The following is a 14,576-nucleotide window of genomic DNA, read 5'->3' as shown; positions in this document are numbered from 1 at the left end:
TGGATTTCTTCCTTCTACCTTCTACAGTCAAGTTTCGTGATGTTCTGCCTTCCATCGTTGTGGAATTTCTACTCAAGCCTTTGATTTCTTCCTGAACTTTTCTACTTTTTCCTCATTTAAAAGAGGCTGTGTGTTGTTGGCTCATGGCTCTTAGCTGTTGCCTTTGTTCTATTTTGGAACTGTTATATTGTGGATCTGCATCAGATTCGCCTCGACCTGAATTCAGTTATGAATCTGTTGGAAAGTCTAGGTTTCATTGTCAACAAAGAGAAGTCTATTCTAACCCCCTCAAAATCACTGGAGTTTCTGGGTTTCACTCTGGATACTTCCAAGTGTCTTCTCCTTTTACCTCCTTCAAAGATCTCGAAGATCAAGAAAGAGATCCGTCACGTTTTAAGACAGGAGGACATTCCCCTAAGGGAACTGGCAAGACTTCTAGGTCTCTTATCTACCTCCATTCAAGCGATCTTCCCAGGCCCTCTGAATTATCGGGCCTTGCAAAGTATAAAAGGAAGGGCGCTGAGGTCCGGACTTTGGTACGAAGACGGAATCACCCTAGATTTGGAGGCCAAAGCGGAACTGAACTGGTGGTTGGAAAACCTGGAGGCTTGGAATGGCAAAGCAATTTTCGGGTCAGAACCGGATTTTGTGCTGGAATCAGACGCTTCCCTTCATGGTTGGGGTGCTTGTTTCCTAGACCAGAATACGGGTGGTGTTTGGTCTCAGGAGGAGTCATCTCACCACATCAATTACCTAGAACTTACTGCTGGCCTATACGCCCTTATGAGTTTCAAGCACTCAATTCAAGGGAGATTGGTTATTCTGAAAATGGACAATGTTTCAACAGTGGCCTACATCAATCGGTTGGGAGGTACGAAATCTGCCGACCTTTCCAACCTAGCAAGGAGACTCTGGATGTTCTGCTTAGAACACAAGATTTCCCTCCAAGCAGAATACTACCCAGGCAAATCGAACGTATCTGCCGATTGGAATTCCAGATTCCTTTCGGACTTCAGCGATTGGAAACTCAACGTCGCTGTCTTCGACTCACTAAATTCTTGCTGGGGTGCATTCGAAATAGACCTCTTTGCGAGCCATCTCACCTCTCAACTAGAGCTTTACTTCAGCAGGATGCCCGATCCCGGTGCTCTAGCAGTGAACGCATTTCTCCAATCTTGGTCAGGGATCAGTGCATATGCCTTTCCCCCATTTGCAATGATCCAGAGAGTCTTGCAGAAAGTGAGGCAAGAGCGATGCTCTCTAGTCCTGATAACTCCCTTCTGGCCGTCACAAGCGTGGTTCCCCACAGTTCTGGAGCTAACTTACGATCTTCCCTTTCTGATTCCTTCTCTAGAGGATCTCCTTACAGACTTATACGGAGATCCTCACCCTCTGATCCTATCCGGGAGTTTGAACCTTCTTGCTTGGAGAGTGTCAGGAAATCTAACGAAGTCTCAGGACTTTCGACATCGGCTTCTACTCTCCTCAGAGAGTCTTGGCCTCCGGGAACCCATTACAGATACAACAATATCTGGAAATATTGGTTTCGTTGGTGCATGGAGAGGGATTTGGATCCCATACAGGCACCTATCGTTGACGTAGTAAATTTTTTAGCTGAACTCTTTGACAGGGGATTGAGTTAGAGATCAATCAATTGTTATAGATCCGCAATCTCTGCGGGTCATATTCTCGTTAACTGCAAAACGGTCGGGAAAAATGTAATTGTTTGTAGAGTTATGAAGGGTATTCGTATTAAAAGACCCCCGAAACCGAAATATGATACACTCTGGGATGCGAATTTGATTCTAGATCTCTTCACTTCCTGGCCCAATAATTTGTTTTTGAACAGAAAGTTTGTATCTATTAAACTCGCAACTCTTCTTTGCCTTCTCTCCTGTCATAGAGTTTCTGATGTTAAAGCTCTGGAGATCTCTAATAGGTCCTATAAATTGTTTGGAGTAAAATTTGAGGTCTATAGAAGAACCAAAACCATGTCTGACTCAATCTTCTATCCTCGTTTCGACCCTTGTCCGAAACTTTGTGTAGTTGAATGTATGAAAGCTTATGATGTGACAATGTCTGACCTTCGACCGCTTAATGAGAATCAGCTTCTCATTTCCTTTGTCAAACCTCATAAGGCTATTTCCTCCACCTCAATTGCCAGATGGGTTAAATCTGCTATGTCTCTAGCTGGTATTAATATATCCAAATTTCAAGCTCATTTGTTAGAGGTGCCATGGCAAGTAAGTCTCTTTGGTCCGGAAGTAAGTTGGATGATATCCTTAAAGCTGTTGACTGGTCTAACGCTAATACCTTTGCAAGACATTATTGTAAACCTATTGAACACATGTCTAATGTAGTTTTACAGGGCTACCAACATGCATAATGTAGCCTCCGTTCTTGTAATGAAATTGCGATTCTCCTATTAACATGCCTAGAGAATCTAGATTTCATTAAAGACACGGAGGCTCACATTATCCCGCCCATCCCGTTCCCTGTTTGGTTCTGGATGTAATATTTATATTCTGAGTGTCACTTGAATATAATGTATTTTATATTTATATTGAAATGTTATTTATGGTTGTTCAATTCATTTTTTAGGATTTGTTTGTTTATGATTACCTTTTTATTTAGGATACAATTTTCATTGTCTCCTTTCTTTCAGGTAATCCTTCTACTTAAGCTACTTTGGATGTTTCATCACCGAGAAGCCAACTGGTTGTCTTCTTCATTCTCGTTTGTCTTTTACTTCGAATCTTCTGGAATCTACTGCATCTTTTTTCGCCTGATGCTCTCAGAGCAATCTTGTGCTCCAGGCAGAACATCCAAAGCTTCTTGGCTAGGTCTGAGAGGTCTGCAGACTTGGTGCCTCCGAGGCGATTGACATAGGCCACAGCTGACATGTTGTCCATCTTCAAAAGGACGGACCTGCCCTGAAGAGAATTCCTGAAGCTCATGAGAGCATAAAGACCGGCGGTCAATTCCAGGAAATTTATGTGGCGGAGAGATTCCTCCTGAGACCAAAGACCTCCTGTGTTTTGATTCAAGAGGCAAGCACCCCAGCCGTGCAGGCTGGCATCTGATTCCAGGACGAAATCCGGGGATGAGCCAAAGATGGCTTTCCCGTTCCATGCCTCCAGGTTGTTCAGCCACCAAAGCAACTCTGAACGAGAATCCGAATCCAGAGTAACAAGGTCCCCATACCAGAGACCTGATCTCAGAGCTCTCGCTTTGAGCCTCTGAAGAGCCCGATAGTTGAGCGGGCCTGGAAATATTGCTTGAATTGAAGATGAAAGGAGGCCTAGAAGTCTGGCCAAGTCTCTGAGGGAGAGATTCTGACGGCCCAAAGCATGCTTTATTTGCTTCTTTATTTTTGAGATCTTCTTGGAAGGAAGGAGGAGGAGGCAACGAGAGGTGTCGACCGTGAAACCCAGAAACTCCAACGATGTTGAGGGAGTCAGGGAGGACTTCTCCTTGTTTATAATGAAACCTAGGCTTTCTATGAGTTTCATAGAAAAATCCAGGTCCCGAATCAACTGCGCCTTTTCTTGCGCCATAATGAGAATATCGTCCAGATAGATAATGAGACGAACACCCCTTGATCTTAGGTGAGACACAACGGCCCTCATGACCTTGGTGAAGCACCATGGTGCGGAAGAGAGGCCAAAGGGCAGAGCTTGAAACTGGTACAAGCGGTCTTTCCATAAAAACTGGAGAAAGCGCTGATGAGCCTTGGCCATGGGGATGGTAAAGTAGGCGTCTTTGAGGTCTAATTTGACTAACCAGTCCCCTTCTAGAAGAAGGTCCCTCAGGAGGTGAATGCCCTCCATCTTGAAATGTCTGTAAGAAATGAACCTGTTTACTTGGCGGAGGTTTATAACCGGCCTCCAACCCTTGTCCTTCTTTTCGACTAAAAAGAGGTTGCTTACGAAACCCATGAGGTCCAAGGGAACCTCCAGTACAGCACCTTTTTGAATCATTGAGGAGATTTCCTCCTCGATGATGTCTTGTTGAGCCGGGCCCATGGGAATACACATTGGGAGCGAAGTCTGGACGGGTTCGGACTCGAAATCTATAGCAAAACCTCTCACAGTGCTCAGAACCCAAGCATCTTGAGTGATGCATTCCCAATTTTCCAAGAAATATTTCAGTCTGCCCCCTACCTTTAAGGGGAAAGAAAGGGAAGGGAGGGGGGGAGCGCTCACCTGAGGGATTATTCTGGACACTTGATCCACGAGATCTGAAGCCTCTGCCGCGCTGTCCTCTACCTCTCTGGGGGTAGAACTGCGGGGTTGGATATCGCTGGTACTGCTGAAATTGCTGGTATCCTCTGCCAGTTCCACGTGATCTGAAGTTGGGCCTCTGGAAGTAGCGGCCGGAAGATTGGCCTCGTCTTCCGGCCCTTCCGAAAAGGTTATTGCCTGAATTAAAAACTTTTCGCATATTTTGCTGTGCCCTGTCCAGAGCCGTAAAGGTCGAGACATATTTCCCAAGGGATTTAATCAGATCTTCACCAAACAGGAGACCTTTCTGGTTTTTAGTAGGTTCTTTATCGGCAAGATCACTGAGCTTAGGGTTAATCCGTGTAAGGACCACTCTACGCCTTTCGGCGTTGATGCCTGCGTTTGCATTTCCTAAAAGGATAATGGCCCTTTGGCTCCAGCCTCTAATCAATTCGGCATCGAGGCGAGTACCTTCAATGTGGCTCTGTTCTGCAGAGTCGAGAATCCTCGTGAGGGGGCCAAGAACGTCGAGGAGGCGATCTTGGCAAACTTTCAGGGATTTCTCCATACCTTTCCTGGGGTCACGCCCCAGCTTGAAAAGGAATTTAATTAGATCCGGGTCGAGATTAGGGGTGTAACAGGACTTATCACCCACGGAAGGCCTAGCGCATTCTGCTCGTAGAATGTTGCGAGTCTCGTTCTCCAAGGGGAACCTGATCCACTTTTTAACGAACTTCGCAACGTGTTCCTGAGGGAACCATTCGGAGCTTCGGGGGTGTTTCAAGTTTTGAGGAGAGAGCATCTCCTCGCCCAAGGGGTTACAGATTACATCTCTTGAGGAGGATGTACCCTCTTCAGTAGGGTCTCCGAAGTCGTGCTCCTCATCATTAAGGTCGAGGACATACTCGTCGAGGAATTCGGAGTCATCCGAACCAATATCGTCATAGCTGTCATGAGCATCGGTTGAGCGTGTGTCGCTTTGGACACCTTGTTTCTTTGTGCCGCTAAGGACACCCATACTGCTTGAGGTGCGAAGACCTCCTTCATTCCTTGAGGTGCTAAGACCTCCTTTATCCGATGAGGTGCAAGGACCCCCCATGCTCAACTCATTATGGTTATTCTTTTTTAGTCTCTTACCCCGGGCTGAGCCGTCTTCTTGAGGGGGGCGCTTGGAACTAATGATCTGAGCGAGCCCCTCCCTCAGGCAGCTTTTCATCTCCTTCTGGAGTATTTTATTAAACTGGATACTAGCCAGATCCTGGGAAGGGGCCGAAGCCTCCTCAGAACCTGAGCTAGACATGGGCCTGAAATGCTTTGAAGGGAAATAAGGTGGAAATGACAAGCTGATATTAGATATGGCAGAAAACGCCAATAATGTGCCAGCTGAGGCACAACAACGTGTTCCACCAAGAAAGGGACTCGGGTAGAGAGTTCCCCGCAAATTAAAATTAGTTCTGTAATTATCCGCGACTATTCCTGTGGCAAGGAGGTACTTGGACGCGTTAGTCTCTAAACTGCCGCTTGCGCTAGGGGGACAGCGCGAGTAAGGCAGGGGTTGCCATGGGCACGCTGTCACAAGCTTGCCGGCGCGTGCGAGGGAGAGGAAAGGCCCTTAGCAACACGACGACGCCGCGTCATTGCCGCTCAGGGCCACTCCTCTAATGCGCCACAACCTCGCGCTGCCGAGCGCGAGGGGAAGATGCCACAACCTCGGGCTGCCGAGCGCGATGAAACTGGCTGCCGAGCGCGAGGAGGAAATGAAACCGCCAAGGGGGTCAGTAAAGAAGGTGAGGGTAACTACCCTCGCCTGAAAATAACGATGGTTATCGCCAAGGGGGGACGCGCTAAGCGCGGAGAAAGTCAGGAAGGCCGGATAGTTCCAATTGAAATGACAGACAAAGTAAGGTCATTGAGGAAAACCGCCTAGGCGTGCGGGGGGGGGGGGGGGGGGGGGTTTGCGAGGAGGGAATTTCCATATATTGGAAATTGGTAGAGGGAGGGCGTGTAGGTTATGGGGGAGGGAAACTGTCACACCATAAATACACACCCATACTAGGCCAAACCCCACAAGGTCATATAATAAACCATTAAAAACGCTATAAGTAATATACTAAACCAATAAGGCTAGAAAAACATAATTAATCAGAAGAGTATAAGAGTAGACTTATCTGCTTGGGAGCCGCATTTAAAAGAGGCTGTGTGTTGTTGGCTCATGGCTCTTAGCTGTTGCCTTCGTTCTGTTTTGGAACTATTGTATTGTGATGCGGCTGCTGGGATCTGCATTAAAGATTTATGCATAATGTAGCCTCCGGTCTTGTAATGAAATCCAGAAGAATGAAAATCACTTCATGATACAGATCTTGGGCAAATCCAATAAAAGTCGGTCTAATTACTTATGTCAGGGAAGGTTCAGGACATTCAGAGAACTAGTGTGAGCAACGAGGCACCGTCGCAATGAAGATATTCAACCAATGAACATCCTTTAGAATCAGATACTCCAAATCCCAGCTCCACAAAAGAAATCTCACAAAGTACCAGTTCAATGTCACTGATGGCTCTACTCTGATGCACCAAAAACACATACAAGAACGTAAACGATATGTGGCTTGGATCTCTGACGAGTAGGTAATAGCAGGTCAACCAAACTACATTTAACAGCCTCATTCCTAAAAGAAAACCAAGAATGTCAAAGTATTTCACACAGGTAAGACAATACGATGCATCTTGAACATCAGTCATGTTTGATGTCGCAGTGAACTAATTCTTCCACTCTAGTGATCTTGGTCTGCCCTCAAATCCCGGGGGCTCAACCTAGCCTTTGACCCTTCTGAGGTCAACAACATGAGTACCACTGAGTTGTCTAACAATAAGCATGTATAATTTTAAAGGCAAGAACCCAAAGAGGAACATGCACTTTACAAGCAGACATTCTCTTTTGTTAGAAGTGGGCAAGAAATATATACCCCACAACTTATTAATATATACAAGATTAACATTAGACACAGTGCAAACAATCCTATGCAACATGGGAGAGAGTGTCTGACCCAAACATATCTTTAGGAACAAGACATCCAAGTTTGCTGATTATAGGAAAGTGTAAAGTAGCTGAAGAACCGTGCCCTTCCACTGCATTTGGTCATTCCCATTCTAAGACAGTAGTAAGGGGTCTCTGGTCACCAATCCTAGAAATTCCAAGAACCAGAAACTGTTTAGTGTATCAGGATATCAACTTCATGTCACTGAATAAAGGGGTACGTTAAGAGTTTGGCCATCCTACAGTGCCACCAACTTTACTGTTCTTCTGCCAAGTTTACAGCGTGGGGATCTCTGATGGACCGCTATGCTGATGGAACTACAGCTGGCTTTGTCAGTAGTGAATCAAAGGCGTAGACTTGTATGCCAAAGGGCTGCCTTCTTCCATGCACTAGGAGGTCTGAGATATTTGGGGGGAGTGGTGGACTGGAAGGAGGCCTATACAACCTGGCAGGCATTAAAGAACTAACAGTTTGATATAGAGTTTGGCAGATAGGGTACTCAGTTGCAAATTCCACAGAGTACCCTATTCACCAAACACTGGAGAAAAAGCTATAAACTGCCTGCCCTTTTTAGGGTGGTCTGTGTAAAACATTTTTTTCCCTGTCTATCACATCCAGGAATAACCTGGCCATAAGGGGCAGGAAGAAACACAAGAAAGACCTCCACAACCTTGGAAAACACTTCCAGGGTGTTGGGCCCCCAGTTTTTTGTTTTTCTAAAACACATTCCTGCTTAGGGATTTTCTTTTCAAAAACCCAAACACATTTTAAAAGTTTGATGGCCAGCCATCATGGCTGACGGTACTGTCCATCAAACATTTCCTATATTGATGATGATAACTATCAATCCAGGGAGTTGTCTGCAGGGTCAGAGGCTAACTCTAAATTAGGTGGGCAGTAAACTCTGTCTGGCGAACTTTAAATCAGGTCCTTAATGCTGTCATATTTGTATGCATTTATTATGTAACTATGTTTATTACGTAGCTGAGCCAAAAGCATTCCCAAAAATGGCTAGCTCGACAACCTTCCATAATGTATAATCCAGCACTTGAAGTTGTCATTTAATGTAGAGATCCAGCTGGTGTTATGTGGCCCTTAGGGTCATTCTCGACATTGCTAAGTTACCATTAGCTTTGCTGCCATGGTGCTGCTTTTGTACATGTTACTACATGACTTTATTTTGCAAGACTCTGTTTGTGTCTTTCACATGAGAACGGTCTGCTTTCTGTGTACTCTGCTGTTCTTGGAGTTTAGTCTGAACACGATGTGCAAGGTCGAAAAACATGCCCCTTGTTATTCTGCTCTGGTCAGTCCCTATCACCTAGACAAAACATGCTACACACAGCTGCACTGCTAGAGAGCTCGTGCTTTGATATTACGGTGCTGCAAAGGTATGGGGTCTGCTGACAAAGCCCAGAGATCTTCTTTTATATAATAAACTTCCACTTACCAAGGGGAGGGTGGTAAGGCCTTATAGTCCTTTTCCACTGTCTATATATAATGACATCCCCCTTCATATTCTATGGTATTGTAACAATGCTAACTGTGCTAGGTTTATGCATTTTGCTGCTGGTAGTGGCTCGTATACTGCATTATAGAGCACAATAGTTAAAATAAACATATTGAACTATACAGTGACTCTGAATATCCTTATTGTGGACAAGTACGAGTGAGTGAGCGAAATGGTATGTCTTGCTCCCGCAATTCCTGAGAGAGTCGGGAGTGTTGTGTTCTGGGTTGTCTAATCATATGTAGCTTCGTGATTTTGTCGGAGAATGAATGAGACACTATAGCTAGTCAGTTTGGGGATTTTGGGTGCTAAGGTGGTAGGAAGGTACAACCCCTATGCAGTGAGGTCCTGTTTTTTCCTGCACATAGTTTGTATGTGAATCCCCGCAACATGGCACCAGCAACGATTGGTCTGGCTCTTATCTGGCTCTTATCTGCGAGACTCCTAAGTAGTGCTTGTGCTTGTCCTCAATCCCCTCAATTCTGTTTCCAGAGACAGCTGTGATGGTGTAACTTTCTATATTGTTGTTTTATAGGTTCTTTAAAGCTTGAAGTTTTTAAAAGGTTTATTCTCTTTGTTTTTAACCCGTTATTGCGCTGCCACAGTTTAGGTTGTCGTTGATTATGGCGGTCGCAATTCCTCCGACTAATTGAGATGCAGTCACGGCTTATTTGACACGAAATGGAGTCCCTAATGCTGGTGTTGCGCTCATTTTTGTAGTTGAGGCGGATGCAGCTTACAGCTTTGAAGTGTTTTATTCTTGGGTAACCTTTCTGGAATGAATGAATGGAACAGATAATTTGTTTCATGAATATACTGCCACGGCCCTTCCTTAAGCTTATCAGCCTTATAGGGCTCTCAAGGTTACGCTCACAGCTTGGCAACACCATTTGGTTTATTGGCGCCCTTCCTCACTCAACACTGGGGCAACCGCATTGGAGTTATATTTACAGCAGATAGTGAATAAGTCATTCAGACACCATCCTGCTGAACAAAGAGCCTGTCCATACAAAGTTCTGAACGATGTGCCTAACTGGCTGCAGATTAGAACTCGGAGTCTTACATCTACGTATTTTGTATATCCATTTACGTGAGCAATAAAAGAAAGAAAATCTTTTTTAAATTGAATGAAAGCAAGACTGAAAGTTTGTGCATCTATATTAAAATTAATAGATGGGACCAAATCCTCTGGCCTACCACTTTAGGCCCATGACTGAAACCAGTATCTTCAGCTTACTATCTTGGAATCATCACTGACACTAGACTTCCCTTAAAATCCCATCTATCCACTGTCGCAACTACCTGTATTTTTCACCTCAAACAATTAATAGACAGCTCTGTATCTTTCCTTCTCATTTACTTTAAAAGAAAAGAAAAAAGGCTTTGTGAAGGATGTTTTTAAAAAGTCACTTTTCTTTAATTTACTTATCTGTTTAAAGCTTACTGTATTTATCTTCCATTTTTTAAAGTCAAATAATGGAAATGACAATATAGCCTGGTTTTAGGTTACTAAATTATAATTTTGTGTAACAATAACTTCCTGGACAGTCCGAAATAAGGAGAAGATACTATCCAAAATGTGACTTTGGAAAAAGTGCTTTTATTCAATGCTGATGATTATCAATGATTCAGAAAAGGGGGTGGTGATGAACAGAGTGCCTGAATTAAGCAGACCACTCTTACCCAGTCCAAAGATCAGGGCTTGATCCATCACCGTTTTTTTAGCTCACTGCACCATCCCAGCTCAGAACTTGGCTATATGCAAATTAGTCTGTTCCTGTCCCATTGCATGATGGGAGCAGGGCAAACCAAACTACCAAGCCAATTCTTATACTGGGAAGGAAACAAGCTTCTGGGGACCGGTTTCTGCCATTTCAGGCGTCGTCGGCCCGGCTTGCTTGAATCCTGATGGTGCAATGAGCAAGGGACTCACATCTGAGTATACCCTTCCACGCTTATGGTGGACAAAATGATTCAGAAAAGGGGGTGGTGATGAACAGAGTGCCTGAATTAAGCAGACCACTCTTACCCAGTCCAAAGATCAGGGCTTGATCCATCACCGTTTTTTAGCTCACTGCACCATCCCAGCTCAGAACTTGGCTATATGCAAATTAGTCTGTTCCTGTCCCAGTGCATGATGGGAACAGGGCAAACCAAACTACCAAGACAATTCTTATACTGGGAAGGAAACAAGCTTCCGGGGACCGGTTTCTGCCATTTCAGGCGTCGTCGGCCCGGCTTGCTTGAATCCTGATGGTGCAATGAGCAAGGGACTCACATCTGAGTATACCCTTCCACGCTTATGGTGGACAAAATGATTCAGAAAAGGGGGTGGTGATGAACAGAGTGCCTGAATTAAGCAGACCACTCTTACCCAGTCCAAAGATCAGGGCTTGATCCATCACCGTTTTTTAGCTCACTGCACCATCCCAGCTCAGAACTTGGCTATATGCAAATTAGTCTGTTCCTGTCCCAGTGCATGATGGGAACAGGGCAAACCAAACTACCAAGCCAATTCTTATACTGGGAAGGAAACAAGCTTCCGGGGACCGGTTTCTGCCATTTCAGGCGTCGTCGGCCCGGCTTGCTTGAATCCTGATGGTGCAATGAGCAAGGGACTCACATCTGAGTATACAGTATGCACTGGGCCAGGGACAGACTAATTTGCATATAGCCAGGTTCTGAGCTGGGATGGGGCAGTGAGCTAAATAACGGTGATGGATCAAGCCCTGATCTTTGGACTGGGTAAGAGTGGTCTGCTTAATTCAGACACTCTGTTCATCACCACCCCCTTTTCTGAATCGTTTTTGGCCACTATAGGTGTTGCAGGGTATACTCAGACATGAGTCCCTTGCTCACTGCTCCATCAGGATTCAAGCAAGCCGGGCCGACGAGGCTGAAATGCCAGAAACCGGTCCCCGGTAGCTTGTCTCCTTTCTGGTGAAGAATTGGCTTGGTAGTTTGGTCTGCCCTGTTCCCATGATGCACTGGGCCAGGGACAGACTAATTTGCATATAGCCAGGTTCTGAGCTGGGATGGGGCAGTGAGCTAAATAACGGTGATGGATCAAGCCCTGATCTTTGGACTGGGTAAGAGTGGTCTGCTTAATTCAGACACTCTGTTCATCACCACCCCCTTTTCTGAATCGATGATTATCAATGGAGATCCTGTGAAGGAGAACTGCATCTCTTTCACTCAGTGAGGAAGTCAGGCTCAAAACCTGAACAGAGATAAGGTTCTCTGATACCACAATGTCTGAAATCTGCAGTATTCTTCAGAGAATATAGTGATTCACAGGAAGTCGAGGAGGATTCACTAATGTCCGAGTTCTAAAAGAAACTCGGAACTCACACAGACAATGCACAACTGTGTTGGTTGGACACAAAACATCCAAAATCCCACATGCCCTGTGGCTCTGAATTTATTTTAAATGCTTCCAACTGCAACTGAAGAAGAGTTGGGGTTCTCCCAATCCATAAGGATGCTCTACTACACATCCTATCTGGCTGAAATTACCTCTTTTTTCACACTCAAGCCAGCTTATCCTCTACAAATAGGATGATAAAAAAAACCTGATGGAATGTTGTGCATCATCACTCTCTTATGATCTGTTGCCCAAAGTCACAGTACCAGAGCTCCTCTTTGTTATGTTGTGAGGCCTTCTATTTGGTAGTGATATGGGCAAGCCTATGTGAAGGCTACCGGTAACCATGACACCGAAGTGTGCAGGACAAATATGGTTTCAGTAATGGGGTAAACCAGAATTGATTTAATTAAACTTCCAAATGATCTTTTTGTAGCTAATGCTCTGAATGATTGGTGTTATAAGGCTGTGAAAGGACCTTAAGTTCATCCCCAGTTTTATGAAATGAATAAAGCTCTGAAAAGGCAACATGTAACACTTTATAGAAATCTTAAATACATAAATAAAAATATGATGCCCTTGGTTTCCACTATTATGGCAGAAAGACACCGTAACATGGTATCAAAAGGGGCCAAAGCAAGACTGGATCACTGAGGCTCAGAGAGACCTCTCATGAAGATACCAAACAAAACCGAGTGCTCCGAAAGAATTGTTCTGTAGGTAAGATGCTAATAATAAATATATAATTAATGACCTTAAGATTCTTTGTGGCAAAATTGTGAATCTTATTTGAACCACGTCATACAAAATGGGCAATTCCCAAGCCCTTCAAAAAAGGAATGCATAAATGTTGCAAATATCAATAAGATGCCAACAGTAACTCTGAAGTCAGAGATGATAGAGACGTGGCTCAATTTGTCGGTGTGGAACTGGATGTGTTCTTATTAATCATGGAAACCAAGTTACTGAGGTATATGAAGATGGTGGCTCTTGCAATGAAAAAGTTTATTGGCACCCAACACTGTTATGCATCCTTGCATACTATTTATAATGTAATTTTGTTGTAAGTAAACGATACACAAGTCTATACCTATTTGAACGATTATCTACCTCTTTCATTTCTACCCTTTGATCTTACTCTTTTCTTTGACTCATTCCTTTGTCTTAGTTCTAAATTATTTCCTCTCCTGCACCACTTCTCACCTGTTCAATAATGCACTAGTCCCCGCTTAAATTACTCACACCCCTTCATTTCTTCCTTCTTCACACTCCTCACGTTCTATGTCCTTCCTATATATTCTACTTTTCTTCAGTGATTCTTTTGCACTCCTCCTTTCAACTCTTCTAAATTAAAGCTACCTTGAACTGTCCACGCCCTTGCACAGATAGCCAAAATGTAGGAAGCGGCACTGCCTCTGCATTGCTGGGATGCTAACAAAGGGTTTCAAACAGGAGCAGCATTCAAAAGCTGAAACAATCTAGTGCTTGCTTGCCATAATTATTTGTGTGCTGGCGGGACATGTAATGCTGGCCGCTTTGAATTCAATGCAGTAAAAGTAAATGAATTCTCAAATGAGAGGAAAGCAAATATGCTACCATCCAAAAACGTCTAGGAGAAGTAGTAATTAAATATCTGAAGATCTGTACTTGGCTCAACCAGAGAGAAATCTCACCAACTTAGAAGATGCTTCTGCTGAGGGCAGTGTCCTGCTTTTGAGCAAGACTGTTGTATAACGCCTAAGACTTCAGTACAAACCGTGCCAGTTGCTACAGAGGCTCCAGCACGATGACGTATATATGTGTATGTGTGCCTACATCAAGATCCGGCAGCGGTTTGTTTTTGTTTCAATCTGGCAATTTTTTAATGTCCATCAAATCACTTTTTTAAAGGTAGAAGTGGCACAGAAGCAAATTGCTGCTGTCAAGCCCTCCAAAAATATGACTCGGAGCAAGGATGAAGTGAGTAGAAGGGTGCCAGAGGAAACTAAATAGCAGGGTGCAGGAGCAACAGTCAATGCCAGATTACTGGTTCTAAACGTCTCACGGTAAGTGGCCATATTGAAAGGAATTCAGTGACTGATTATGTTAAGCGAAGGCGAGTGAATCCTCATTGTAGGTCTGGGTTTGGTTTGGGTCAGTTCTTTGTATGTTACCTAACGCGACTCTCATAACTGTAGAGAGGAGAATGAGCTTACCTTGGGTCATCTTCAAAGATGTGTTGTGTTCCATTGCCATGGTGGACATCCCAGTCTAGAATCATAACCCTATAATCACAAAGCAAAGGTGCAATGAGCTTCATTTGAATTTTTTCAATACAGGAGCCCTTATCCAGCTCTTCCATAGCCTAATAGTTGACCGGCAGCCCTTAATTCTCAACACTTTATCCTCACGTAGCTCTGCAAATGCATAAATCATGACTGGCATGCTAACATGGAATCCTTCCC

The 14,576-nt window shown here is 44.3% G+C and overlaps 1 protein-coding gene across 1 annotated transcript in view; it reads right to left on the bottom strand.

The window, feature by feature from the left end:
- The window catches only part of HDAC6 (histone deacetylase 6), a 256,606-nt gene that overhangs the window by 65,280 nt on the left and 176,750 nt on the right, over positions 1-14,576 (bottom strand). The window contains exon 21 of the mRNA XM_078664729.1: positions 14,328-14,396. Within this exon, the coding sequence (XP_078520855.1) occupies positions 14,328-14,396 (69 nt within the window). The remainder of the gene's footprint in view (positions 1-14,327; positions 14,397-14,576) is intronic.

This window comes from Lissotriton helveticus, chromosome 10, assembly GCF_964261635.1.
Source record: "Lissotriton helveticus chromosome 10, aLisHel1.1, whole genome shotgun sequence".
NCBI lineage: Eukaryota > Metazoa > Chordata > Amphibia > Caudata > Salamandridae > Lissotriton > Lissotriton helveticus.
Note: the sequence above shows the minus strand (reverse complement) of the source record. Positions and strands in the feature narration are given on the sequence as shown.